Source organism: Lacerta agilis, chromosome 3, assembly GCF_009819535.1.
Source record: "Lacerta agilis isolate rLacAgi1 chromosome 3, rLacAgi1.pri, whole genome shotgun sequence".
NCBI lineage: Eukaryota > Metazoa > Chordata > Lepidosauria > Squamata > Lacertidae > Lacerta > Lacerta agilis.
This window is the reverse complement of record NC_046314.1, coordinates 45,326,201-45,354,024: the sequence shown is the minus strand read 5'-3', so window position 1 is coordinate 45,354,024 and position 27,824 is coordinate 45,326,201. Positions and strand designations below refer to the sequence as shown.

Below are 27,824 nucleotides of genomic sequence, written 5' to 3'. Positions count from 1 at the left end.
GCATCCTATTCTCATAGTAGTCAACCTGTGATAAATCTGCAAGCAGGATTCTGTGCATGCACTGGTTCCATCACCATTTATGGGAGAAAACCGTATCATAAACCATATTAGGATTATACATTACTGGTATATGCGGAGTGGATTTGTTGATGGCATCCATCTGTTTCAAGAAACAATGGAGTACAACTCTGGGGGTGGTAAAACTGCTGTGTTAGCCGTACCGGTGGGAATTCCCACCGGCGCAAGCCTGGGCAGTGTGTATGGAGGTCCTGGGGTGCCCAGATGACAATACCTCCCTCTTGGCCTCATGGAAGTGGTCCAAAGGAAACCAAAGCAATATGTTTGGCACCAGCTTGGCTGCAAGAGTTGCCGGAAGGAGTGTACAAGGCACCACCCAGCCATCTTAGGGACTCCACTTTGGATTTGTGTAAGGTTTGCCCCTTAGCCTTTTCTTTCCCCAAAGATATCATTCAAGGCAGTAGAGGTTTAGGATCAGAGATTTCCTTCTCCTAGATGAGCTACCTACCCAGGTTGATGAGCCCCTTCTGCTCTTACTGACCTTCAACGCAGATGCAGAAACTGCCTTCTTGACCATTGGACCCAGTATTGGTGTTGTCCACTTAGTTTGCTGTAGCAGGCTTCACGGGCAGGGGAAGTCCCTAACTCAGGTTTTGAGACCCATGGGCTACCCTCACCTAGTTTAGCCAGTCGAAGCCATTTCCAGGGTGTGGCTACTGTCAATGCTGACAGCTTCTAGGAGCCACGGGTGAGAGCTGAGTGCAGGGTGGGGACCAAAGGTGGACAAACTACCCCAGAAGAAGCATGGTGGGATCTCCCACCAGAGGTACTACCCCTCCCCTAACACCACATACACCCTGCAGAGTGGGTACAGCTATACTTAAACCAGTGACATGGTTCTGATATTCAGCCTAATGGAAGGTGAACTGAACCTTAAATCACTTAGTAAGCTCAGATCATTGGCTCTGACTTGCCAGTTGACACTGAAATCCACATTTGTTACATTTTTAGCATGCATCTATTCTACACACACTAAACATGTCATGTGATGTATTAAAATATGTGTTTGATGCATGTGGGTCCCCCAAAATAGCTGCCGCTCCCACCAGCATGTACCCATTTCAGAAGACCTGGAGTCCCCCATTAAGAGTATGTGAAGGAATCTTTCGATTACATTCCTAAACTTGCCTTCTTGGATATGCATCAAAATACCTCCTGGTAAATTGTCTGATTGTTTTCCCATCTCTCTGCCTCAGTAATATTTGCAAGGCAATGAAATCTCAAAAATAACTACTCTCACATTACCTATCTTACATAGCTTGCCTCATTTATTTTTATGACTCCACAGTGCAAAGTGTAGAATTTTTAACAGATCAGTATATTATTTTAAAGTATATCATTGTTTTTCTCATTACATCCGGTCTCTCCTGGCAATGATTCTCAAGGAAGACGTTTGCTCTGTCTGTTGTTGACCTTTCCGTTTGCTGCTCTTTGCACTGCTAAATTCCTTTGAGGCAACATTCCTGCTGAGTTAAATCCAGCAAAAGGACATGCACTGTTCAGACAGAAACCTGATAAGCTGCCATTCAAAAATTTAGGCTGCTAAATCTGTGAGGCTGGAAAAGACGCTCAACAGAATGTAATGCATTTTGAAACAATAACTGGCTAATTGTTGTTTGTTAATGATCACATGGCTCTGTCTTTACAACACCTGTAGCAGTTTGTGCTCAGACTCTGTTCCTTGGAATCCTTGGAAGCTTAACATGGGTTTCTTAATGTGAAGATCTGTAATGAAGGACAAGCTTCCCTGAGGGATTGCTCATCAAGCGTTACCACTGTTCCCAAACAATGTACAACAGGAGAAGGGTCCAGGGCAGGGATAGCCAATGTGGTGCCTTCCCGGTGTTCTGGACTTCAACTCCCACCATTCTTTACCATTTGCCAAGATGGGTGGGGCTGATGGAAGTGGCAGTCCATAACATTTGGAGGTTGCACTGTTGCCTGAACCTGGTCTACGATGTGGTTTTTTCCCCACATAGCCGGTGACTGGGATAGCCTAACAGGTATGGCCAGCTACCTGTATGTGCTGGGAATGCATCCTAGATAACAGAGATGACATTGCATCATCTTAAGAGTTCTGGAACACTGAACCTCCTTTGCATGTGAAGCTGCTTCCTGCAGTTTGGAAAGCTCTGGCCTTTGGAGAATAGATTTTTTTGGTCTTGAATTTTATCTGTGTCCCTCCCATTGCCTTGCTGTGAATTATATACTTGCTATTGTATTAAATTTACTGCTGTTATTAATTGCATTTTTAGCCCACCTTTTGTCCAAAATGCTTAAGGTGGTGTACATAATTCTCTCATCCCCACTACTGTTCTCACAACAACCTTGTGAGGTAGGTGAGTTGGGAGACAGTGACTGATGTGAGATCACTCAATATAATAGTTGAGGGGGGATTTGAACCTGGGTCAGTCTGAACCTGGGTCAGTATCCGAAGAAGTGTGCATGCACACGAAAGCTCATACCAAGAACAAAATTAGTTGGTCTCTAAGGTGCTACTGGAAGGAATTTATTTATTTTTTATTTTGTTTTGACTATGGCAGACCAACATGGCTACTTCCCTGTAACTGGGTCAGTCCAGTTCCACTCAGATATTTTACCACTGATTCTTCCATTCTTATTTCTTACAGCTCATTCCTCATGTGCAACATTCATACGGGTCTTATGATCCAACAAGTTGGGTGTGTGTGTGTCTGTGCTTGTGTATCAGAAGTAGAGCAAAGCAGTGCCAAACTTCTGCCAAATCTGGTAGGACAATTTCCCAGTGCAACAGAGGATGCTTCCAAGCTGTCACCTTTTCCAGGTGAGATTCAATTACTTCCCAGCAAATTCAGGGTGCACAATTAAGGCCAATGTGGTGATCTAGTGAAACAAAACTGCCTCCTCAAAAGATAATAATCTTTGAGACAAGGAAAGTGACAGGGAAACACACTGGAACATGTGGGATAACACTTCCTTGGTGCAACATCCTCTAATCTCTCCACAAATCAGGATAAATGCTCATTAAATAGCAGATGTCATCTAATCTGTCTGCAGACAAATCAGACTGAACACCCATTAAACAGGAAGCAACTTGATTTGTTACTATTATACACATTTATGGGGAAAGAGTCAAATAATTACATAGACAAGCAAGTAGTCCAAAAACCGGTAAAATCAAAATATTTGGATTTCAGCCTATTTTTTTTCCTCACGACTACAATGGGGATTAAGAGCTTAATCCACAATCTGTTTAATTTAAAACACACTTTCCTTAGGAAACCTGGCCTAATTCCCAGTACTTCATTTTAACTGGATTAAGGATATCTGCAAAAAAAGGAAATTCTTCAGTGCAGAAACAGCATAGTAGCCTATGTATGATTCTTCCAGTTTTTCAGCATTAAGGGCAAATGGTGTGAAATTTTGGACAACGTGGAATCTGACTATGACAAGTATGTAAGTGAAATGATTAATATAAGTGAAAGGATTCAATATATGTTCAATCCAAAGGATTTTTACATGACAAGAATCTTTGTCTTAGGTCACTTAGGTTAAAGCACTGTTGTACCTCTTTAACAGTCATGGCTTCAGGGGCATAGGAAGGGGGGGTCCGGCCCGTGTGCCATCATGGAGGGGGTGTCAAAAAGGAACAATTATTGCCCTACTAGGGTGTGGTACATAAAAACTTTTTTTAAAAATGCCTGGTCCAAAGGTCTTATTTTACTACACTAGGGATTACATAGCTATATGTGAAATTTCATGCATATCAGTTAATATCTTGACCCTGCTCCATGAAAATAACTGTTTACTTGGCCATTTTCATATGTCGTGAAGGCTGAAATTTCAATTCAATGGAGCCAAAACACAATCCATTCTGTAGATTTAAGTATCTCTCCACAGTTGCCTCCTTGTTATCAGAGGCCCATAATCCACATTCCTTTGTAAGAAAATATGAAATAACGGAAAACTATTTTTGCAGGCAAAAAAAATATAAATCAATGGGGGGGTGACAAGAAATTTTCCGCACCGGGTACCACCTGACCTTCCTACGCCTCTACATGGCTTTTCCCAAAGAATCGTGGGAACTGTCGCTTGTTAAGGGTTCTGGAAACTGTCGATCTGCAAGAGGCCTCCTAACTACTCTTGACACCCATAACAAAGTGCAGTTCCCAGGATCCTTTGTGGGAAGCCATGGCTGGGGGAAGAGTGCTTTAAATGTATGGTGCAGATGTGCCCCTGGTGTCTTTTAAGCACTTTATTATTAACTTAGTTCTGATTAGCTGATAGGCATCATTTGTCGCTATGGGTTGTTGCTACATGTGTCAGCTTATTTTATTGTTTTGAATATCATACCATATATTGGTATGAATCCAAAGTGTTTCTTTAGCAAACAGAAGGTGCATCCGTGTGTGTGTGATCAGTCCCCAGTGATTTCCCTCCCCTTGCTGAATCCTGACCTGCACGTATGCACCATTTCAATGGATCCCTTTGCCTTTAAGAAATTGTGGCACTCCAGATATTGGACTATAGCACCCATCAGCCTTAGCTAGTATAGCTAAGGATCAGGGAAGATAGGATTTGTAGTACAGCATCCTCTGGAGGGTCATGGGCTCCCAACTCCTGCTTTGAAAGCAGCTGTTGTTTTCTTTTTGTAGGGTGCAACAGACTGAAATGGAAAGAGGACAGGAAAACCCTGCTATGCATATGGAACATGGTTCTCTGGAACCAGGCCATTATGTTGTATCCCGTACTTTATATGAGAGCCAGAGTGGTATAGCGGTTAATGTGCCAGATTTGGACCTGGGAGTCCTTAGTTCAAATCCCCACTCCAGCCATGGAAGTCATTGGACCAGTCACTCACTCTATCTCACATAATTGTTGTGAGAATAAAAGGTGGGAGGGTGAGAACCTTGCAGACCACCTCAAGCTCATTGGAGGAAAGGCAGGATATTGTCTCTAATAAACAAACGTATACTGATAACCTGCAGCCAAGCTCATGCCAGACATATTGCTCTGCTTTCCTTTGGACGTCATCAGTGAGGCTGAGAGGGTGGTCTTGTTGTCTGGGCAGACCAGGACCTCCATACACACTGCCCAGGCTTGTGCCCAGACGAGATCACTCCGCTGCTTCAAACACAGCAAAAACAAGATGGGAGGCAGCAGTTATGAGTTACCAATCGTTGCAGCCATAGCAAGCACTGTGATTCTCCAGCAGTTTGACTTCACCACCGGAGATGCACTCCATTATCTCTTGAGACAGGTGAACGCCAAGAATAACAAACAAATGAGAACCAGTGTGGCATAGTGGAAGAGAGAGGCTGGACCAGGACTAGGGGCAAGCAGGTCAAGTCTTCACCCAGCCATGAAGATTACTGAGCGGCCTTGGGCCACTTGCCACCTTTCAGCCTAGTCCAACATACAGGGTTTTGTATTGGAATAACGTGATCACTTCAAAGGAAGGGTGGGGTAAAATGGAATGAATAAACAGAAATTCTTTTGCATGAGGATATGGGGCATTAGTTGATCACTGACTTCCTATGACTAATTGTACAATTTCTTCTTGCTTCTCTATAATTATTGATCCCTGGGTATGGTCTGAGGCCACATGAGGCTAGAGTCTAGCTGAAACCAGTGGCGGAGGAAGGGGTTGCAGGGGGCACAGGCCGTCCCGGGTGTCATCGCTGAGGGGGTGTGACAAAATGAAAAAATATGAGTTTAAAAAATAAATTTAAAAAAATTGGGCTCACAAAACTTTTTAGTTCAGTCAACAAATGCAATGAAATGCGGCTAGCACTGGGCACCACACCACAGGGGCCGGCACTTACCGCAGGGCCTGCAGTGTGCCTGAGCCACCCATCTCTCCTGGGAGTGACATGGTGGCTTGGGTGCCTGCAGGCTCTGCGCTGCCTGAAACAGCAGCGTGGGGCTCGCATCTGCCCACCACCTCTCCCTCAGCCTCCCTACAGCTGAGGGGAAGGTGGCAGAGAGGCTCCACACAGCACGCCCCACCCCCATGAGCGGCTCACCCTGCCCCCCCCCCCCGGCTGCAGGACGCGCACACTGTACCGGGCACCCGAGCGGCTAGCTACTCCGCTGGCTGAAACTAAGCAGCTCTGGGGGTGATCTGTGCCAAGATGGGTTAGCACCTCAGTACCACATGTACCACCTTGGGTTCAAAGACAGGATGTAAATAGCAGGGAATAAAATAAATGAATAATGAGAAAATAGGTTTTTTTTCCACGTCTTATTATTTTTCACTATAGTTTTATTCTGAAAAAACACATTTCAGAAAAGCATCCCATCAAGAGCTTTCACATTCTGATATGGATTCTTCCTATTCCATCTCCTGCAATGCTTACAAGTCTCTTAATATATAGTATGCTTAATAAGACATCAACCATACTGTTTTATTTTGCTCCAACTACAGGGGCAGATTCCCTCAGGGCTTTGGGGCTTTCAAGAAGCCAGCAGCAAGGATCATATTGAGCAATCAAATTTCCCCCCTGGAGGTAATGATGTAAGTGATCTATTGATATGTCCGTGACCACTGGCAGTACTTGAGTCACAATCATGCTCGATGCAGCACAGAAAGTTTGACTAGAATATGAAACAATTTTCTCTGCGTTCCCACTTTCCAAAAAATAGCAGTGCAGGTCCTGTCCTGGAATCAGCAACCAGGATGCCCTACTATAATCTTTTCTGGATATTGCAAACCAAGATCTGTTTCCGTTATCTAAGACGTAGCGCTCCATTTTTCAAAGGATGGGGCAGAACAATCTGATTCCGGATGATGGAAGCAATGCATTATGCACATAAGAGAAGATCTCTGCTGATTTAGATCAAAGACCCTTCTAGTACAGCATCTGGTTCTCACAGTGGCCAAGCTACTCTATTTGTCTCTCTGTGTGTGTTTAACATATCCAACTGTAGAATGTTTAATTCCATAGATTTGGGGGTGCTTTTAAAAGTAGCTTTATTTTCCAATTTACAAAATAATACATTTATCTTTTCCCCATGAACTTTTGAGGTATTCTTAATTGTTGAGGAAAACGTTGCAGTCTTTCATCCCTTTCCTTACTTTTTGCTTCCATCTCTTCTCTCCTATAATTCTCTTAGATGGCATTTGTTTCTGTCAGTATCTTTCTAGTTACAGTAAATTCTGACCTGGTGGTGACATTTCTGCCACCTTCACAACTTCGTTGAACTTCCATTTTCACCCCTGTTGGCAAGAGACAGATGCAGGCTTTTTACAAGACCTTTCCCAAATTGGAAAGATTTTGCCGAAGGCAATTGGAAGAAGACACACACACACACACACACACACACACACACACACACCAAATTTAGCAAAAAGAGAGAGCTTGCATTAAGTGAAGCACTAAAAGAAATGACAGAATTTTTTGCTTGAGGGCTGCTGAATGGAACACACACATGTCTGCATACAGAGGTGGGCAAAAGCAGATGATGTCCTACCACTGGGTAAAATGAGGCACTTGCCTCAGCCAACCAATTTTGTGCCTCAATAATGGACAGCAATAGGTAAGTTGTTTATTTTGTTTTTATATTTTTACTGCAGTGTGTGAGTCTGGGAAGAGCTCCACCTCAGGTGCCAAAATATGCTGGCTCCAAAACTCCCCCATTCCCCCAACAGGCCCCCTGAGTAAAGGGAAAGTCCCTGGGGAAGGGGGATTGCATGCAGAAGGTCCCAGGTTCAGTCTGCCATTGCCAGGTAGAGCTGGGAATGCCCCCTGCCTGCAGATCTGGAAAGCTGCTGCCAGTCAGTGTGGACAATAAAGAGTTAGATCAGCCAAATGTCTATGAGCAGGCATACTTCTTTCCCCTCTAGTTGTCTACTCACCCACCCACCAGGGTGAGATCAGCAGAGCTCTAGATTTGGTGTTCCTCCTGCCATAGATCCTCCTTGCTCTCATTGGCTTGCTCTTACGTTTTTCTCCAGGGAGGAGATGGTGCATCAGTCTGATTTCCTGCTCAAAATGACCTGGGCTGTCAGTGGACAGGAATCTGCTAGAAGTACTTCTTGAATCTACCCTCTGACTTATTTTTTTTTCTTTTTTTTACAACCAGGTGAATAGACTGCAAGGATTCCTCTCACATTACAAATGTTAGAGGTGGCTTTTAATTTTTATTTTATGGTTGCTTGTCACTAGGAACAGTGAAAGAGTGATGCTGGTACCAAAAGGGAATAAAAATGAAGCCATTTGAAACACTTAAGACTCCCCCCCCCTAAGCCCTAAAGCCTTTGAGTAAAATTATGGGTCTGGCATGAAGTCACTAGAGCCTGGAGATTCACATTAAACTGTAAAACTTGAGTGTCTAGATACAAAAGGTCACTACTGGGCAATGCTCAAGATAATGTTCTGGTGTGGCTAGCTAATGTTAGTTTGATCTTTAAATGTGATTTCCCCTAGCCTTAAGATGTTTAAGACAGATCCTTTAATGTCTTTTTAATGTGTTTTTTTAAAAAACTTTTTAAGATTTTTGCTTTATTTTTTTATTCTTGGCACAGCCTACAGACTGAATGAGTAGGCGGATAAGTTCACTACAAAGATTGGCAGAAATCGTTGGTGTCTGAGAATAAAAAGCCACATTACTAATAAAAATAATGTGTTCTTTCCCGCTGTCCCTTTCATTCCGAAAGATTATATACATACCGTATCCATATAATCGTTTAATGCAATTCACACACAGTTAGAAGCAGACCTCCTAAGCCAGTGTGCATTCAGGCTAATGAAGTGTACATTCTGAAAATAATTCTTAATGGAGTTCATTGTCCTGAATGTCAGTGCTTGTTGCCCCAGTTCACTCAGAATGCATTGGGTAAAATCTATCAAACACCTCTTCCTTCATATCATTGGAGCACAGTTCTTGATATATTGTGTTCATTGGCCAATCCTTTATGGGCACAATGCCAATCTTATTTAGCAGCAGGAAGTACTACAAACTATGTTCAATTATTTTTCAGGGCAGCAGATGTTTCTAAAATTTCAAACCACATCTCAACTGACTTAGGAGTAGTTTTGCAGTCCAATCATAGTTGACCAGAAAGTAACTTTTTTCATATTTTTAATACCATTAAGTTTACAACATAATGCAGATGGGGGCTGATATAAACCAATTAATTTTAAAAAATGAAAAGAAATGGAAAACAGATGACCTTTCAATATATAGCAGCAAATACTCATGAAAATGATGATTGCACCAGTGTCCCTGGGTTTGCTATAATCCTTACCACTTTAAATTTCTTCCAGTTTTGTTGGGAGGTCTCTAGTTCCCTAAAGCTAGACTGACTCCTTTATACTAAGTCTTTTCAGAGACTACACAGCAGGGAAAGAGCAAAAGTCTGAAATGTTTCTGCATAGATGCTAAATACCCAAAGGAGCCGAGTCTGATCCTTCCTTTAATACATTTCCCAGTTATTTATGGCTCAGTGGATTTAAATCCATTGTCGCCTTTCAGCTGACAAGTGAGCTAAACCATATCATTTCCCCAGAGCAATATTCACATGTACCAATGTGCAAAGCCCATTCACATGTACTAATAACCAAATGCAAATATTTCTGGCAGCCACTCAGATCTCCAGAGGGTGGTCTGGAGACCAGACATCTGTTTTGGTGACCAAACCAACCTCTCCGTGAGTGGTTCAGGTTTATCAGTTCACAATCCTGTACATTTGGGGAGGTGGGGGAACACCTTGACTTGTAATGAATATTGCATTTTATATGCATTTGACTTCATATGCATTTTATTAGTGTAGACAGACCCTCATCCACATTCATTTACATGTACAGATCCACTTTCCTGGAATGAACAAGACTGTGGCAGTCCATATATGAAGGGTTTTAGGGTGAGAGCATAGATTGGCAGAGAATGCACTCCCTTCACAAGTTCCCACAGATGACATACAACTTTGGGAAGGATTCTAAATATTGTAAAACAGATCAAAACCACAGAAGTAATAATGCTGCGGATTAGCTTTCCCTAGGTGCTGAGTCGTGCTATTGGCCCTTGTTAAGAGCTGTAATGTGCAATGAAAAGAATGAATTATTTATGTAATACTTGATCCTGCTCTTAGCATTTCTGAAGGACTCCAGGTGAAATATATGACTGACTTTCAGCTCCTGAGATGAGCAGAATGTTTATGAGTGCAAATTAAGCATTCATTCCACTGCTAAGACACCAAAAACTGGTAGAAGTACCAGGTATAAAATAATTCCTTTAGATATAATCCATAATCTCAATTTTCTTGTATTAAAAGGCGGCTTCGATTTTGCTTTAATAGCCTGATCTGTACTTTTGCCGCCTTCTTCAAGGGTGTGGTGCATATAGGAGTTGCCTGCATAGCAAATTATGCCATATTGTATATATATTGAATCCCTTTCGTAGCAAGATGTCTGGGAATCTTTAGTATTCTTACATTAAACCCATTATCAAACTACCAGACCAGACATGATGCAAAACATGACATTAGGAAGCCTACCAGGGTTGGTTTGTTCTTAAAAAAAAGCATGCTCAAGGTAAGTGAACTGCAGTGTCCAGGGAGGAGAGGCTGACTCCTTTCCTCTTCCACCACAATCCCAACAAAAATCATCCCCACATACTGACAAAAGGAGGTCATTCTCCCAGAACTATGGGTAGTATGGGGGGGGGCGTTGATTAGGTTGGGGCAGAAGAAGCAGCTAATCTTTCCCACCCTGGATGCTGTGGTACCTATGGCAAGTTTGTGCTTGTTTTAACTGTCAGGCTTTCTAATTGGACCCAGAGTTTCACATGCTATAAAAAGAATGTGGTTGCATCCTGGTTCATGCCATATGCCCATTATAAATATTCCATCTGATAATTTAATTCCTAAGCAGCAGTCATCACTTTAAAAGCTACTTGTACCTGCTTATTTAAGATTGTGGCCAGATCTACGCTGATCTGGAAAATGCTATTAAAAACACTATATAAAAATATATAGCTTCCAATGCAATTTCCCGTTGGCAACAGATGGCTGCTCTACAGCGTCCTCTGGTGTCACTTTGTAATATCGTATTTTTAACATTATAACTCACCAGTGTAGATTAGTCCTGTGGTTTATATTGCAACATTCCAATCCAGAGATTGTATGTTCAGATTGCACACTAGTTTTTTTACATACACTGAGGCAACAGTTTTATGTCAATGGGGAGCCAATCCAAAATGCAAAGGGGTGGCTCATGATCCTCCACTGAATGGGATGGGCAAGCCCTTTAGAAGAGTGGAGGGGTGCAGGCATACATGATATCCAGCTTCATGTCACAATGCTACCCTAGAATTGAGATAATCAGCTGTAATATGCACACTTGTTCAAGAATACACCCATCAATCTTATGAGGATTTACAGCACATCCTATAAACACTCAGGAGTAGAAGCCCAGGGATCTCAAAAGAATTTCATCATAAGTAAGTGAATAGGGTTTTAGCCTTTCCAAGAAGGAATGTTACAGATACAGAAAGTCTTTTGGCACAGATGGGCAATGATTCTGAGTTACTGACTTAAGTCATCCATCTCTAATACCTCCTTTGCCCAGAATAAGAGTGCATTGAACAATTTAAAAGCCTGCAATCAATAATTAAGAGAAAAATGGCTTCCAACAATCCTTTTCTCTCTGATTTTTCATTCCATTTCTCCTCCACACACACCTTTCTTTATAGCCCATTCCTAAGGTTTTTATTATAAATGTCAATAAATTTTGTCTCAGAACTTCCTGTTTGATTAGGGATTTGTTTGGATTAAAATATATTGTGGCTATTTGCTTTTTTTAAGCAAACTTCCATCCCTAACTTTACTCTCTCCAAATGGATAGCCTCACATAAATGCACATGCACTGAGTGCAAGATTCAAATCTTATATAGTGAAACCTTGGAAGATGAACGGAATCTGTTCTGGAAGTCCGTTTGACTTCTAAAATGTTCAGAAACCAAAGCACGGCTTCTGATTGGCTGCAGGAAGCCATGGAACCCCCTTCGGACATTCGGCTTCCAAAAATAGTTTGCAAACCGGAACAGTCACTTCCAGGTTTGTGGCGTTCGGGAGCCAGAACTAAGCTGTTCAAAAACCAAGGTACAACTATTTGCATTAATTCATGACTTACTACAAAAATATTTCAAAGTGACTTATAATGGCCCCATATCTACATTTTGAAAGCTACATCTTACTTAAAATGTTGGCATTTTAATGATACTGTGGCTCTGCAAAAGGAGAGGGGGAGAGAGGGAGGGAGTCCTAAACTTTGAGGTCATGATCCTTCCATCAGCTAACTCATGGAGGGATCTCCATAGGGCCTTAAGGAGACAGTTTCCATTAACATCACTTGATGACTGCAGCAGTGCTGCACTGAAAGTTTGTTAACTATACTTGGTTTGAAACAAGACCAAAGGTTCCTTTTGAGGATTGTTCTGCTTATCCACAGCCACTGTGTGTCCTTTCTCTCCTATATTTCCATTGTCCTTTTTCTTCCACTGTCTCTCTCACCCAGCCATTCAGGGATCGTGTAGTGAGTGTGATGGAATCATGACACCATGTCGCCATTCAGCCTTGGCTACATGGAGACATAATTGAGAACAAATGAAACTCTCACGTTACCCTCACTCTGAGGAGCAATTGAGTGACTTCTGTGTTGCAGAGCTTTCATCGCTGCCTTTACTGTGCAGCACAGCAAGATCAGAAATGTCACACTGCTGAAAAAGCAAGGGAAGTGTGGGTGCTTTTGATGTAAGCTTTCACAAAGAGCATCCTTAGTTTTCGGTCAGCTCCAGACTATAACATCCAGCAGTGACTTGCCTCTCTGAATGGGTCACCCTAGTTCCAAAATCACACATGCAATGCTTTTCAGTTCTGCTAGTTTGCACATCCCGCCATGAGTCACCAAGTGTACGATAACAAAGGGTACAGAAATCAAGTGATAACTGATGTTTGTATGCTTGGGTGTTTTCCATTTATGATGCTAATTCACTGGTGGACTTGGAATGCAAAATATTGGTAACATTGGTGATAGTATAGTGCAGGTTCCCTTGTTAGTTAGGATGTTGTGTAGTACCCTTTTCAGTAGAACTTACTTCTAGGTAAACATTATTTATTATTACATTTATACCTCATCTTTTCTCCAAGGAGTTCAAAAGTGGTGTACATGTGGTTCTGCCTCCCCCCCCCCCATTGCGATTTTATGCTCAAAACAACACTGTTTGGGTAGGTTAGGCTGAGATACCGTGACTGACCCCTAGTTCACCAGGTCCTAACCCAATATTCCAGCCAATATATCACACTGGTTCCCTGTAATACTGTTATTTTAACATTCATTACAAGCAAATTTCAGAAATTAAATCCCGAATGATTAATTCAGAAATGTTGCCAAATCTCATTTCAGATGATTTTCTAATATAGGTGAGGAACGTTTAACTGCCTCAACATTTTGCCCAAAATAGATCAAACCAATTAGACCAGAGTTAATGAAATTTTGATTGCGACGGATTGCTGTGTGTGGAGGAGCTATGGCACAACACATGGTCTGAGGTTCAGCCCAATTCCCCTCCCCACAAACACAACATCTCTGTTTAAAGGATTTCAAGTAGCATGACTGAGATAGGTGTGTGGGGCTTCTATTGCCCTCCCAAGGCCAGTGGGGTATAGTGGTTTGAGTGTCAGACTAGGACCTGGAAGACCAGGGTTTAAATCCCTATTTGGCCATGAAGCTCACTACATGACCTTGGGCCAGTCACTGCCTCTCAGCCTACCCTACCTCACAGTTTTTGTAGGGATTAAATAAGTGGGTGGGGAGAAGAGTGTTTTCCCAACTTTGGTCTCCAGCTGTTTTTGAATGACAATCCCCATCATTCCTGACCACTGGTCCTGCTAGCTAGGGAAGATGTGACTTGTAGTCCAAAAACAGCTGGAGTTGGGAAATACTGATGTATGCCACCTTGAGCCACTTGGAGAAAAAGGTGGGATATAATTCCAATAAATGCATAAAATAAACTACCTCTTGACTTCTCCCACCTCCAAGCAAAGTCTACCAGCAGCCAACAACCCAAAAAGTAGCAAGAGAAGAGAGAGATAATGGAATCACTTTTATTTGCTTGCTTAAACCAAACACACACTCTCTCTCTCCCCCCCACTCGATGTAGTCCTAAATCCCATCTCTAAATCAGGGATGGGGAGCCCATGCCCCCCCAATATTGGACTCCCAACTCTCATGGGTAATGGCCAAAGATAATGTCATCCAACAACATCTGGAAGGTCCCAGACCCTGCCCTTGCCCTCACAGCAAGTGAGAATTTACTTCTATGTTCTTATATCCTCCTACTTTTTTGTCCCGTCTTTAAAGCTGTGCACAGGCACTCATCTTTGGTAAAGTGCACTCACAGGTGTTGAATAGATCGACAATTTGAAAATCAAGCAATTGTCCCTTATTGTCTCTACTAAGCAAACTTTGTATCACTGGAGTCCAATTCAAAAGAATGAGAAACACAGAGCAAGTGAGGCGATGCCTTCTATTGAAATTGCTTACCATTTAACAAATTGGAAGATTAGTTCCTGGCTACGCAGAAGGTGTATGGAGGCTTAAGTGTTTAGAGCAAGAATAAAATGGCACCAAGCCATAGTCAACTAGGCAAATACCCCAAGTATCTTCATTTTTGTGCTGAGCAGCAAAGCCCTGGACTTGGAAGACTGTTTACTTCTGCATAATTTTGAAGCTCAGAAGTTTGCTACCACTCCAATAAAATACATGGGCTGCCTTTCCTCATGTAACTCATTTAGAAGCAGGTACATGAATCATCATGTTATATATCTCATCCAGCATTATCACATGGTGCTCAAAAATATTAGATTTCATATAATATTCTACATTAGGGCACAGATATGCCATTCCACCATCACTTAGCTCCATGCATGACCGTGTAGCTACATTCTGCTGATGGCGAAATTATGAAGATCCATGTACTTTGGAAGGTACAGAATGATGACCCCACTTTAACTGGCTGGCCTTTTTTATCCCCCAGTTATGGAAGTGTAACTGCATAATGATATGCATGGCATTTCCTCTAATCTCTCAACATGTGGGACAGCACCACATCTTTAATAGGATTGCATACAGTCTTGAAAATGGATGAGAATGGAAACAGCAGGCTCCTCAGTTTACCTTATTTTATTTTTGCATCATTGATGGAGCATCTAGCAATACCTCCATTGTGAGATATTTAAGGGCAGGGAAGATTAAACCACAGAAGAAAAAAGCGTTCTCTAGGTTACTGCGGGTGATGGAAGGGGGAGCAGTTTTGCAGAGAACTAAAGCAGAGTGTAAAATGGGAAATCTTTCAAGCTTGGAATCCACCAAATAAATCTATTTGCAAATTCCTTATCTCCACTAGCAGAGAGCACATTACTCACCACTCAAATTTATATTGATAGCGTTAATTGAACTCTCCGTGATTTCCACAAACCAAAAGCAGCCAATAACGAACAGCAACAACAAAATCTGTCTTATATTTCTGATCAATAGGACATCCTTATACAAGTTGCTTGGCTTTAAATGTGGAGTGGTAAGGCCCAGGGGAACCTCCAAAGATTACCCCATAGAAGAAAGCTTATTTGACTGGCCTTAAATCTTGATAATGCATTAATGAGTCTTTTAAAAAGGATAATTTTAATTCCCCTATCTCCGGCCATAAAGCCTGCATACACCTAATCGGGTTTGCCCTTTCAATTAAACTTGTCCAGGACATTCTATTTAGTCAGCACCCTGAATGGGTCATTAAAATTCTTGTTCGGTAAGAGTTGTGTGCTGCGCACCGTTGTTTTTAAATTCCATTAAATCCAAATGGTCTTTATCACGCCATGACCACTGTGACTTCAATCAGCCAATTTAATTACCTTACAAAATTGTCGGCACAAGCGCCAAAGAAAAACAGGAAGGGCTGTGACGTTATCAAATTGAAATCTTCCTCTCTGCTCTTTAATCTAGACCAGTCAATAACAATGCTGTGGATTCCTTCCTTCCTTCGAGAGACTCTTAACCTTAGCTTTCCTCTAAAGATTTTTTCTTTTCTTTTTTGCTGTTCCTGCTGAAGACTGAGTTTAAATACCTAGTTAATGCACACAGAAGGCCTCTTGCCCTCAGAAAGTGAACTTTTTCCTCCCAGCTCCCGATAAACAAACAAACAAACAGGGAGGAAAATACCCTCACTCTTGGTTCCATAGAGGCTGCAAAACTACCCAGGCTCTTTCACATCTCTCTGAAAAACTCAGAGCTACTCTCCTGCCATACAAATATCCTCCAGCACAGTTTAAGCACCTGCAGAAAACAAGGGGGAAGTTGTGGTGATCTCTCCAAGTTCAATGCATTAATGCATAATTCAGTTTGACTTTACTTTCCTACTTGGACACTGACTGAAAGAGCAGCAAAGATTTTTTTTTCCAGAAAGAGAGTAATCAGTTGGAAAGAGCGCTGCCTGCTGTGGGCACAGTCAAGTAAAAGACACTATTCCAGCACAGAAAGAGACCCTGAAAGAGACATGGATTGTCTCAATGCCCTCCTTTTTGGCCCCCTGTTACTATAATAATGGCCTTGCAAAAACAATCATCCAGCTGTCAATACCCTATCATTAAATCTCCATTAGTAAGAGCATTAGTGGACCATTCCATGCAAAAGCCCTAGCTGTGCTTTACTTCCCATCATGGGAAGCTAGGAATAGAAGGCGAGATTTAATTCAGGCTGTCGGCATAGCCATTTTCATCTCTGATTGCTTTTACACAACCTGAAGAAAGCAACAGGCATATTTAACACTTACAGCTCACCATCACTAAAATTGGAATTAAATCACAGGAATGTCATTGTTCTCTCTTTGTCTCCAAAGAGTCTTCACTTAGCTGCCACCACCAGAGGTCACTCAAGGTTTTACTAAGCCTTTCCCACCCAGATACTTCTAAGGTGGTCCAACTTTTCATACCACGGAACCCATGAGCCACACACTGCCACACACTGCCTTGTGGTGTGTGCAGGGGTAGTGAGGCCAAAATTTGATGCCCCCCTCCCCAAGCCCTCATGTTGCCTTCCCAGAGCCATCTAAGTGAGGCCTTGGGCTTTGGGAAGGAGGCACAAGGCAATGGCTTCTAAAACCCTCCTAACTCCTTCCCAAAGCTGGGAAAGCACTAACTAGACTTTGCTTTTGAAAGGAGGACTCTAGGACCCTGTTAGAGCCCTCATGCCTCCTTCCCAAAGCCAGTGCCTCCTTACCCAGATTTGGGAAGGCAGTATGAGGGCTGCAGTTGGCGGGGGGGGGGGGAGAATAAAATGTTCCCAAGGGCCACTGAAAAAGGCCTTGAGGGCCAAGTGTTGGACTGCCCTGCTTTTGACTATGGGCTATTCTACACTATACTTTTAAAGCACATTCAACATATGTTTAAGAACGTAAGAATAGCTTGCTGGAACAGGCCCATCTGCTCCAGCACATCTTCTTCTCACAGTGGCCAACCAGATGTCTGCAGGAAACCAGTAATCTGGATTTGAGCACATGAGCACTCTCCACTCCTGTGGTTTCCAGCAACTGGTATTCAGAAGCATTGTCACCTCCAACTGAGGAAGCAGAGCAGAGCCATCATGGCTAGCAGCCATCAATAGTCCTCTTCTCCATGAGTTTAAAGAACATAGCTTTCCCCAAAGAATCCTGGCAACTGGGAATTGCAGTTCTATGACAGTGAAACTACACTTCCCATGATTCTTTGGGGAATGTAATATGGTTAAATGTGCATTGAATGTGATTTAAGTGTGTGGTGTGGATCTGCCCTCCAACTCCCATCATCCCTGGCTATTTTGCTAGAGCTGGTGGGAGCTGCAGTCCAAAATGTCTAGCTTAGGGGTTATATCTCTTAGTGTTCTAATTGTTTCCACCTTCCTAATTATAGCTCCTCATTTTATAGTTCTGCAAGAACAAGTATGTCCTTCTTTGGCTGATACAGCCAAATGGGATGAAACATTGACAGAATTTGCTCATGTATCTCAGACCAGATATTCAGGAGTACCATTTTAAGTTTCAGCAGAGTGGCAGGGGTGAGAGAAGCAATTAAACAGCAAGATTCAAAAGCCCCCTCACTGATATATTTAAAATTAAAGACGAGTGTTTAAAGAGTATTTGTGATGGTGTCTAAGACATACCCAGGGATATGAGTGCTCCTAAGCAATAACACCATAAAACATGGAGATGGCATGGAGCTTGTCTTTCCTCTCCGCATTTCCCACCCTGGACACTTAAAGGGCACCCCTGTAGATACAAAACCAGAAACTGCATAATGTTGAAGGGGCACCTAAGCAACAAAAAGTGATGAGCAAAAATGGCAATTTCCTTTTTTTCCTTGGCTTTTTACTTTCTTACTCAAAAGGACTGTGTCTATATCATCATTTTCCAGAAAGAGTAATAAGATAAAGTAGGAATTTGACTCTACGGACCTGGCTAGGGTCAGAGTTTAGTAAAACACTCTTGATACAAACATGCATCTCAAGACCCTGAGAAACTACACATGATACAAAGTCCTACTGTCTCTTTTTGACAAGAAAAATGGCCTTCAGCTGCCAATATTATACCATTCAAAGAAAGGAAACATAAAGAATGTCATGCAACATTTTGTGTCTGCAATCTATATCACTTATTCTGACTCCCACTGAAGGGAGTAGGAATCATGAGTCTGAGGACTGTAGACTGGGTGTGGGGAAATTTTCCAGCAAACTGCATCTTCAAGTCTTAAATATAGTATGCATTCGAAGATAATTAGCATTAGGATTAGAGTAATGTTAACTAACTGAATCCCTAAAGGCTACATCTGAGGTCTCAACTGGATCTCAAGGCTTCTTCAGAGTAAAGAGAATGCATAAGTCACAACAAGCATGGAATTGAAGGTTATGAAGTCCTTGTGCTAAAAAAAAAAAAATTACAAGGCTTCACACTCCTCTGATCTTTAGGCTACCCTTAATTTTTCGCATATATTTACAAAAAGCAGACAGAGATGAGAAAGGCACAATGAATATCCCCAGCATAATAACCTCATACTACAGAACAGCATGAATTGTCATCTCCTTGAATGTAGTTTGTTTTTTACAAAATTAATAGTATGGTTGCATGACAACAACTTGCTACTAGGTTCTGAAGAAATTTGATTGAGCTTAACACATAGAGTAGTCATTCATTCATTCATTCAGTCATTCAGTCAGGAAAAGCTGCAGCTCCCAGGGAAGAGCAGGAAAAGGTTTCCTCAGGAATAGAGAAACCTGATTGGTTAGCTTGCTGGGGTGGAGAAAGGCTTTCTCCTCCCCCCAGTTTCTGCTCCACACCCTCAAAGGTCTCAACATAAATATACTCACAATGATGCAAGAAGAGCCTTCTGGACCAAGCCAATAGCCCATCTAGACTAGTATCCTGCTCTCACAGTAGCCAACCAGGTGCCTGCGAGAAGCCTACAAGCAGGACATATGTGCAACAGCACTCTGCTCCCCAATAACAGTACTCTGAGAGGTCAATATTACAGCAAGGGCTCCTGTTTGACTGCTCTGCTCTATGCCATGCTTTCTACTATTGATTAATCCATTATTCTTTGTAAGCTATCTTTGAGGGCCATTTGACCATGTGCTAGGTATAGTATAACAGAAAATGCCAAAGCGAGATCTAAAAATGTGATACACCAAATAAAAAACAGGCAGTACTCCAAGGAGCTACTAGGTGTCCATTTCAGTTATTACATATCCTTACTGGAAACTGTTTGATTTTCCTGTTTGAAACAGTGGTGCTTGCACTGCCCCTCTGGCCTCTTTCAAAGTTTTTACACACAATTGACCATGAACCACCCACACGGGCCCCCAGAGACCTTCCCTGGTGCCCACAAGGATACCTGCCCCTGCTTGAATTAAGCTTGAAACAAGCATTCTCCAGTAGCCAATCAAATAGGTTGTGGTGCAGGCAGAGTGCCTGCGGTGCCTGTGATAGTTTCCTCAGTTTGCCAATGTGCCCACAGGCCCAAAAAGTATGGCAAACCCCTGCAGCAGACTGATTACTGAAGTTACTATTCTAATCACTCTTACCAGTGGGAACAGTGAGATTTACTGTTAAGTAGGGCAAAGTTTAATCAATCAATTAGTTAAATTAATTGTTTAAAAAGTTTTTCATAAACTAAAAATATTGCATCCTATTAATCAGGAGGAACAGGAGAGAGATTATTTTTAATAGATAGATAGATCTATGAAAACTGTAGGTGGAAAGCACAATCTTAAAAGGATCATTCACTCTTCTCTCACACACTAAAGAGAGAATGCCTCTTCCAAGATGGTGGCTACAGAAACACTGATACATCTTCCAAAAGCAAAAAAAAAACAGTTTCCTATATTCCTCAGAGCTGTTGCTTTACTCATATGCGAATGCAGAAAAAATTAAACATTTTCCCAATGGAATAAAATATACACGATGAATTAAGTTGTCACTAATCAAGAGGCAGCTCAAGTTTTAAGATATCCTTATAAGATGGAAGTGCAAGTCTTGCTTGCATCCTGTGATGCTCATTTGATTTGGGGACCTGAGTGAAGCAAAGAGCCCATTGGATCCTTCTAATCAAACCAGCAGGCAGAACATACACAATAGTTACCTGGAAAAAAGTAAATATCTGTTTAGGTTTGGCGTCCCACTGATTTCAAAAGGAAATTTATTCCAGAAGTTAAGCTACTATGGCCCAAAGACTCAAGAATATAGAATTCATTAAGATATACAGCTTGCAGAACTGCAAATCCACATAACAAGAAGCTGGATGAACAAAACAACCTTTCCATAGCGAGGTGCTCAAAAGAGCACAGACCAGGACGATCAAAAACCACGGGAACTGACCGTGGTACTGAAACGATAGTATGTTCAAGGCAGTGGAGCTCCTCACTAAGCGTCCTTCTGTGATGAGTAATTATTGGACAGATCAATGTTAAGTAAATGTATTCCACATTGTGGAAGGAAAAGACCTTCCAAAATCCTAGATTTATAAAATCAGTGAAAGTCCTTTGAGATGCGGGTACACAGGCTCCCTATAGCTATGCTCCAACAGAACATTTCTGCATCCGTCGCAATAAAAATAAAAATCTACGCTTCCGATTTCCACCTTATTTGTTTAACACAGGCAGCGCCAATGCAAGATTTTCGCCGAAATCTGCAGCAATGCTCCTGCAATGACCCTCTTATCTGCCTCACCTCTCACTGTGCACAGTGCAGAACCCAAAAGCACAGGAATCTCCCTTGAAGCCCTTTTTTTTTTAGGTCTCTCTCTCTTCGGGCAGACTGTAAAGTAAGAAACTTGCCTGCGTGTGGCTAGATGATACATTTGTGCAGAGGCCGCCACAAACTTGGCCGTTTGCTTGTTGTGCCATCATGAGCTCCAGCAAACGGAGGCAGCGACCCAGGCAGGCTTTTCCATTGTATCGCTTGGCCTTGCTGGGCCCGAACTGGTTGAACGCCTCTGATGGAACATTAATTACCAGGTAGCAACAGTTTCTCACAGACTGTGATCCACCTAAACTTTCGCGGGTAAAACACGGATACCCCGCGGGAAATGCCAATCACAGTAGCTAGAGGTGAAGAGGGTGCGGTTTTTTTTTTGTTTGTTTTTTTGGCTGATTCTTGATCCCCTTCTGGTTCCAGAGAGGAGAAAGAAAGCGGGAGCCGGTACAACAGCGATTGAGGATCTCAGAATCCAGATCCTTGTCCCTCAGCTAACCCCCAATTATTTCTGTTTTTCATCATCTCTCCAAGTTATACCTCTACACGCATACCCCCCCCCAACACACATTGGAATGCCTCGATAAAAGCCATAAGGTTCTTTCATTTCCTGGCAACATTAGGCAATGGGCACAGCTGGCAATCAAAGGCCTCGCATGTCACGCACCCTTTGCTCTCTCCCTCCAATAAAAGGTAACTGCTTAGCTGGCGGCGGGGGATGGGGGGACGGGATGAACGATAAACTCTGAGGTTCTAAACCTACACGCGGTCTTCAGCCGTAGCAGATTATTTTTTGGAGGGAGCAGAAAATAGTTTGGGAAGTGAGAGTACCAGCCTGTTTCACAATCCTGTTAAAATGAAGCAATGGGATTTAAACTGATTTCAAACACACGCACATTTGACTCAGTGGGATTACATGGTTCTAATCCAAGTATGTCAGTGCACAATTGGGCCGTTACTTTGGAAGTATTATATTCCTTGCCGTCTAAACTGTAGAGGGATTGATAGATGCCCAGAGTCTATGTGTGCCTTTAGAAAGAGGGGGCGTCACCTCTACTGTCTGATCGATCAACAACATTCTTGTAAGTCAATGTTTCATTGGAACAAACTAGCACCGGGCGGGAATTCCCGGGCAAGCAAGGCACCTTCCATTCACTCGGAGAGCATCTTTTGGGAAAGGCGTGAGGAACAGCGCCTTGACTCTCACAGCCCAGCGGATCCCACAGTTCCGTCATAGCCAGGGACTCGTGTCACAAACAACAGACAGCTCCCCGCTGCTTTCAACGAGCTACAGGTCAGACTTCCCTGAGGTTTAACTCCCCCCCCCCCGACCATCTTGAGCTTTCTTCAAAGGAATCCAGGCATTCCTGAAGATGGTTGCTAAGAGCAACGTGCTTTAAGAATCACTGCGGGGGGGGGGACTCAGAATCCAGCACAGCTGATCAATACCAACCCGCTGCTTTTGGAATCAGGACCGGCTTCTCTTACGACGCCCAGATTTATTTCCTCCGGTTTTAAACAAGCAAAACCAATGAGTCCCTAGGGACTCCACCGGAGTGGAAATGTTTAATGGTGCTTGGAGAGAAGGATTGCTTCTCTGGGAAGTTAAGGACGCTTCTCGTTTGGGACAGCAACTCCCCGCGCTCTCTCCACCCTCCCCTGCCCCAAGCCTCATCCATATCTCACTAGTACTTTGGTCAAATGCCACGGCATGAAATCCAGAACTATTCAGTTCAACATTGGCTTCAATGGGATTACACACTCTCTAGGACTGGGTCGTAAACACCTGAAAGGTTCGCTGCTTCCTGCTCTTTGTCTGCCTTAATTCTCGCCTAACTTTGGAATAACTTTCCTCGGACAACGATGCTCTGGGAGATTCACAACAAAACCCTGACATTGCAGCGTGGCTGGTGGACACCTTTCTCCTCTACCCTGACAGTCAACATTTTTGGGGTCCACAAAGAACCGTCGGGGAGCAAGTCTAGGATTCAGTGGTGGTCTCTGAATCTCCGGCACGTTCCTGAAACTTCGAGAGTTTCTTTGGCCACGATCCTTCAATCGCTCACTCGGAAAACACTCTACCAACCCCCGTGGAACAAGAATGGTGTGTTGAGGGCAAGAAACTTTACCCCGTGATCCACAACCCGCCTTGCGACCACCTACTCGCGAGTAAACGGGTGTGCTCGAAGATTATTCTCAGCGGAAGTTACCCCATTGACTTGGATGGGATGTGGATGGCACCTGTAGGCATCAGTCACGCTTCTTTAAAAGCAGGACATTTGGCTTGCGTGGTGCGTGGATCGCACTCTCTGAGTCAACCAGTTACCAGTTCCCAGTTCGCTGATCATTTGTGGGGGTCAGGGGTGGGGGCTAGAACCTGAAAAGCAGTTTCCTAATTTCCTCTGTTATCAAACGGCCTGATCCCTCCTAATTCAAAGGCCCCTTAACTGCTAGTAAATAATCGTTAAAGGAGACACCGCGCCTGAGAGACCTTCCTTCCAGGGTTGTGGACAGCAACATTGCCCTGGCATTTGGCATCTCTGTGGGCAGAGGCTGCCGGGGTGAGGATGGGGGTGGCATTTGTGGGATCTGCCAACTATGAACACAGCAACGGCCCTCCAGACCCAGAGGCTTCCCACCTGCACTGTGGCACCTCCAAAAGAGGCAGCAACAAAGCAAGCTGGGTTTAAGACCAGCCCAGACCCGCTTTGGTTGGGGCGGGCGCTAGCCAGTTTCCGAGGATTATCGAGACCGGGGCGACCGCGCTTTGCTTTGCAGCCGCTGGGAAAAGAAGGCGAAGGCTGGAGTTGGCGCCTTAATACTATCGGGAGGAGACAAAAATATACTCGTGTTAGCCCGGAAGTGGCTCCATCTCCCACCCACCCGCGTTTCCCCGCTCCTTTCAACCTGCCCCCTCCTTCCTTGGCAAAATCCTCGGGAAACATAGAGATGCCAGCAAACGTTACGGGGGGTGGGGGGAGGGAGGGAAAGCCGCCTTACCGAATCTCAACACATGCGTGGTTCCTTGGGAATATCCAATCCACAGTAAGCAAAGCATGAGCCGAATGGTGCCTCTGAAGACTGGATGAGTTAGAATCGGGGAAATAATCTTCATGGTGTTTCCTACGCACACACGCGCCGCTTTTCCTCTTGGCCCCCTTCGCTTCAAGCGTCCGCTTTTTGTCCCCCCCAGCAGCGCCGCCGCCACCAGCCCCGCCGCTGCGGTCGGTTTCCACGAGCTTGCGGAGCCGCGGAAGTGTTTGGCCCGGAGACGCGATCACGGCATGGTCACACCGAGGGGAGAGGCTCTCCGCTTCCCAAAGCCATTAGCAATCCCTGCATGATCTTCATTCACTGCGCCAAGGAGCAACCTTCAACTGCAAGGAATGGTGGGACATCCATGGTCGTCGGGCTGAGCGCGGGGCGGGGAGAGGATCCTCGAGAACTCCAAACACACACGCGCGCACACGCGCACCCGAGCGCGCACACACGGGCAGGCATAGGCAGGCGCCGTGGCCAGTCGGGCGAACCTAGGAGGCAGGCGAGAAGAGATGGGGGGGGGTGGAGAGAGAGAGAGGGGGAGAGAGAGAGAGAGAGAGAGAAATCAATCGGCAACCCGAGCTCGCGAAACCGCTGCCGAGCGAGAGGCGAGCACTCGCCTGGCCGTTGGGCTCCCCTTCTGCTGCACTGCTGCACGGCTTCTGACGCGCAGCCAAGATGAAGTGCGAGAAAGCGAGAGAGCTCGTCTTGCCTTAAGGCTGCCAGCCACACAAGCCTTCCCCGGGCCTCTTATGCAACCGATCCCATCGCCTCTTGGAAATTATTATTATTATTATTATTATTATTATTATTATTATTATTATTATTATTATTATTATTATTATTATTCCAACTTGGCTGCATGAGGTGCCTAACATTCTGATGGTTCTCTTCCAATAAGCTCCAGCAGTGTTCTGGGAAAGGAGCAGAAGGAGGTCTGCGACTCCGTCTGTGTGTCCGATATGAAGCCCCCGGAGTTACTGGGCAGAACGCCCGTGGAAGGAGATTGACACGCACCAGGCTCGTAGCCCTAGTTAAACCCAAGAAGAATGTGGTTGGGTTGGTGCCTGGTTCAGCTTCAGGTGTTCACAGTGCTGGCGCCTCTGAGCCCAAGCCCCCAGTCTGGACAATGGTCCGTCAGCACAGCCCCAACAGGACTACAGGGGGACTAAGGGCAAAGTCTTGAACTGGCTGCGGACCTGTTTCAATACAACCAAATTGCATGCTGCAATCCTAACCATGGTTACTCAGAAGTAATCCCCACTGATTTCAGTAGGGCTTACTCCCAGGTAAGTGGAGTTAGAATTGCAGCCTTTGGGTGAGAGAGACAGATACTATCAGTATTAATTCTTGAATGGCTGGCTGGGGAGACAGACAGCACTTCGTTTAAGAGCTGGGGGTGGGGGCGATGACGTTATTATTGTTTCAAAACATATCCACAAACAGGTTTTTCTTCTTTCCATATGTCCGGACATTCTCATTCACTTTCTACTGTTTATGCCCATCAAATGCTCAGTTCCTTCAATAGTAACTTTATGACTGACTCAGTAAACACATCTAGGTTAGGACAGGAATTGCTAGGATTAAAAATTTATACTCCGCTGAAGAACCTACACAGTGCACCCAGAAATAATAATGAGTGGATGAGATATGGATTATTTTTTCGAGACGTCCCTCATTTAAAAAAAAAAAAAATCTGGCTAATAGCATTAGGAAGGCTCTCAGTTTTTAAATGCCTCCCCTTTGGGAGAACAGTACTTACAACACAACTGGAATATACTGTCTGTTGAAATGAAAGCTTTGTGTTTCCCAGTTCCAAAACTATTTACTCCCTAGTAACTGATATATAAGGGCTGGGCTTGTGCCAGTGTAAGTTGTGTGCAGTTTATAGCCTTCTTGAAGCAGAAGATATTTGCCTTCTTAAGTAGCTATCGTTTCTTTTTTTTTTTATAAGAATTTATTGACATTTTTACTTATAACAACATACAACCTTAACCACACCTACATTTATACACATACAAAACAAATACAATTACACATCTAATACAAAAATTGCCATGATTTTTCTTCTTAATTAAACATCTCAAAAAAAAAAATTTCTTTTTCCAATCTTGACAGTTGACTTCCCCTGCCTTTTCACCTTCGAGTTTATATCCATAATCTACTTTTTAACCTCTTCATTTAAAGAAATTAAACTTAATTATATATATAAAGTAAAACATTCATCTTAATCTTCATCTTAGTCTTAATCATCTTAATCTATAAACTTAAACCACTTAAAATGACTTCATTTATACTACATCCTCATAAATCCTCACAAATCATCCTCAACAAATCTATCTCTTCTATCCTTTGAACTGCTGCTAATAACATAGAAACTTAAAATATCTCTTTTCATGTTCAAACAAATAATAAAACAAGCTATTGTTGACAGTGTTCACCCTCCGATTTCAAAATACCATAACAGATTGCTTTAGATTTTACTTAATACTTCACCCCACACCCCCTCTGTCCATTCTTCTTCTCCTGATGGCATCAGCACTGAACTTCCATGCAACTTCCCTCTCCCAACGTCCACAGATCCAGGCACAGTCCAAAGCTCTCCTTGCCACGAGCTCCGAGGTATCCAACTCTCCCTCTCTCAGCTTCTCCGGTTCTTTGTAGCATTCCTTTTCTTCTTGTAAATACCTTAATTCTCTGTCCCTGGCCCCCGAGCTCACACCTCGGGGACTGGATATAGCAAATCTTGACATCGCCTTGGGGCTGCCACCCCCAACAAGCGAATTTCCTCTCCGAAGTAGCTCATTCATTTCTTCCCTTCTTTCCATCCATCCTCTCAGCTCTTTGACAAGATTTTCTTCCAAAGTGTCAAAAGTTTTGTTAGCCTCCTCTGTGGGCAGTTGGTTCCATTTCAGACCCCCACACAAGACTTTGACTTTTCTGTAAATTAGTTCCACCTTCAAGGCAGTGAGCCTTTGTTCATCTGTTAGTCCAGAGTTCAATACCAGTTCAAGGACGAAACCCAGCATACTGGCAGAGGAGGAGGAAGTGGGTATCATATTTCTTCTCCTGTCTCTTTGTTCGTCGCCATTTTCCTAAGCTGGAGCGCAAACACCGCAACTTTAAATAGAGATATTTTCCACTAGTTAGCTTCCCAAGAAAAAAGTTTGCCAGTCTCATGTATCGATTTTAGATACTTTATAACCAGTTCTGTGGCAGCAATCCCTCAAATTGGTTAATTTCTTAAGCTCGAAGGGAGGGAGGCAGGCTGCCTTTCTCCTTCCCCCCGGATCGTTCCAAAAACACGATTTCTGCCAAGATTATTTACTCACGACCACCGGGTTCCTTTAGCTCCATTCTTCACAGGTAGAACTTGGACGCTCACCGCGGGCTTTGCCGCCGCATTTGCATCCCGGTTGGGGCATATCCCCGTAAGCCCGGCTCCGTTGTCCCTT

The 27,824-nt window shown here is 43.5% G+C and overlaps 1 protein-coding gene across 4 annotated transcripts in view; it reads right to left on the bottom strand.

Annotated features, from left to right (window-relative positions):
* GRIK2 (glutamate ionotropic receptor kainate type subunit 2) overlaps nucleotides 1-27,824 on the bottom strand; it is a 438,302-nt gene that overhangs the window by 405,113 nt on the left and 5,365 nt on the right. For all 4 annotated transcript variants that reach the window (XM_033143497.1, XM_033143496.1, XM_033143498.1 and 1 more), the window contains exon 2: nucleotides 24,331-24,860. In XM_033143497.1, coding sequence (XP_032999388.1) covers nucleotides 24,331-24,445 — 115 coding nt within the window. In that variant the 5' untranslated portion in view covers nucleotides 24,446-24,860. The remainder of the gene's footprint in view (nucleotides 1-24,330; nucleotides 24,861-27,824) is intronic.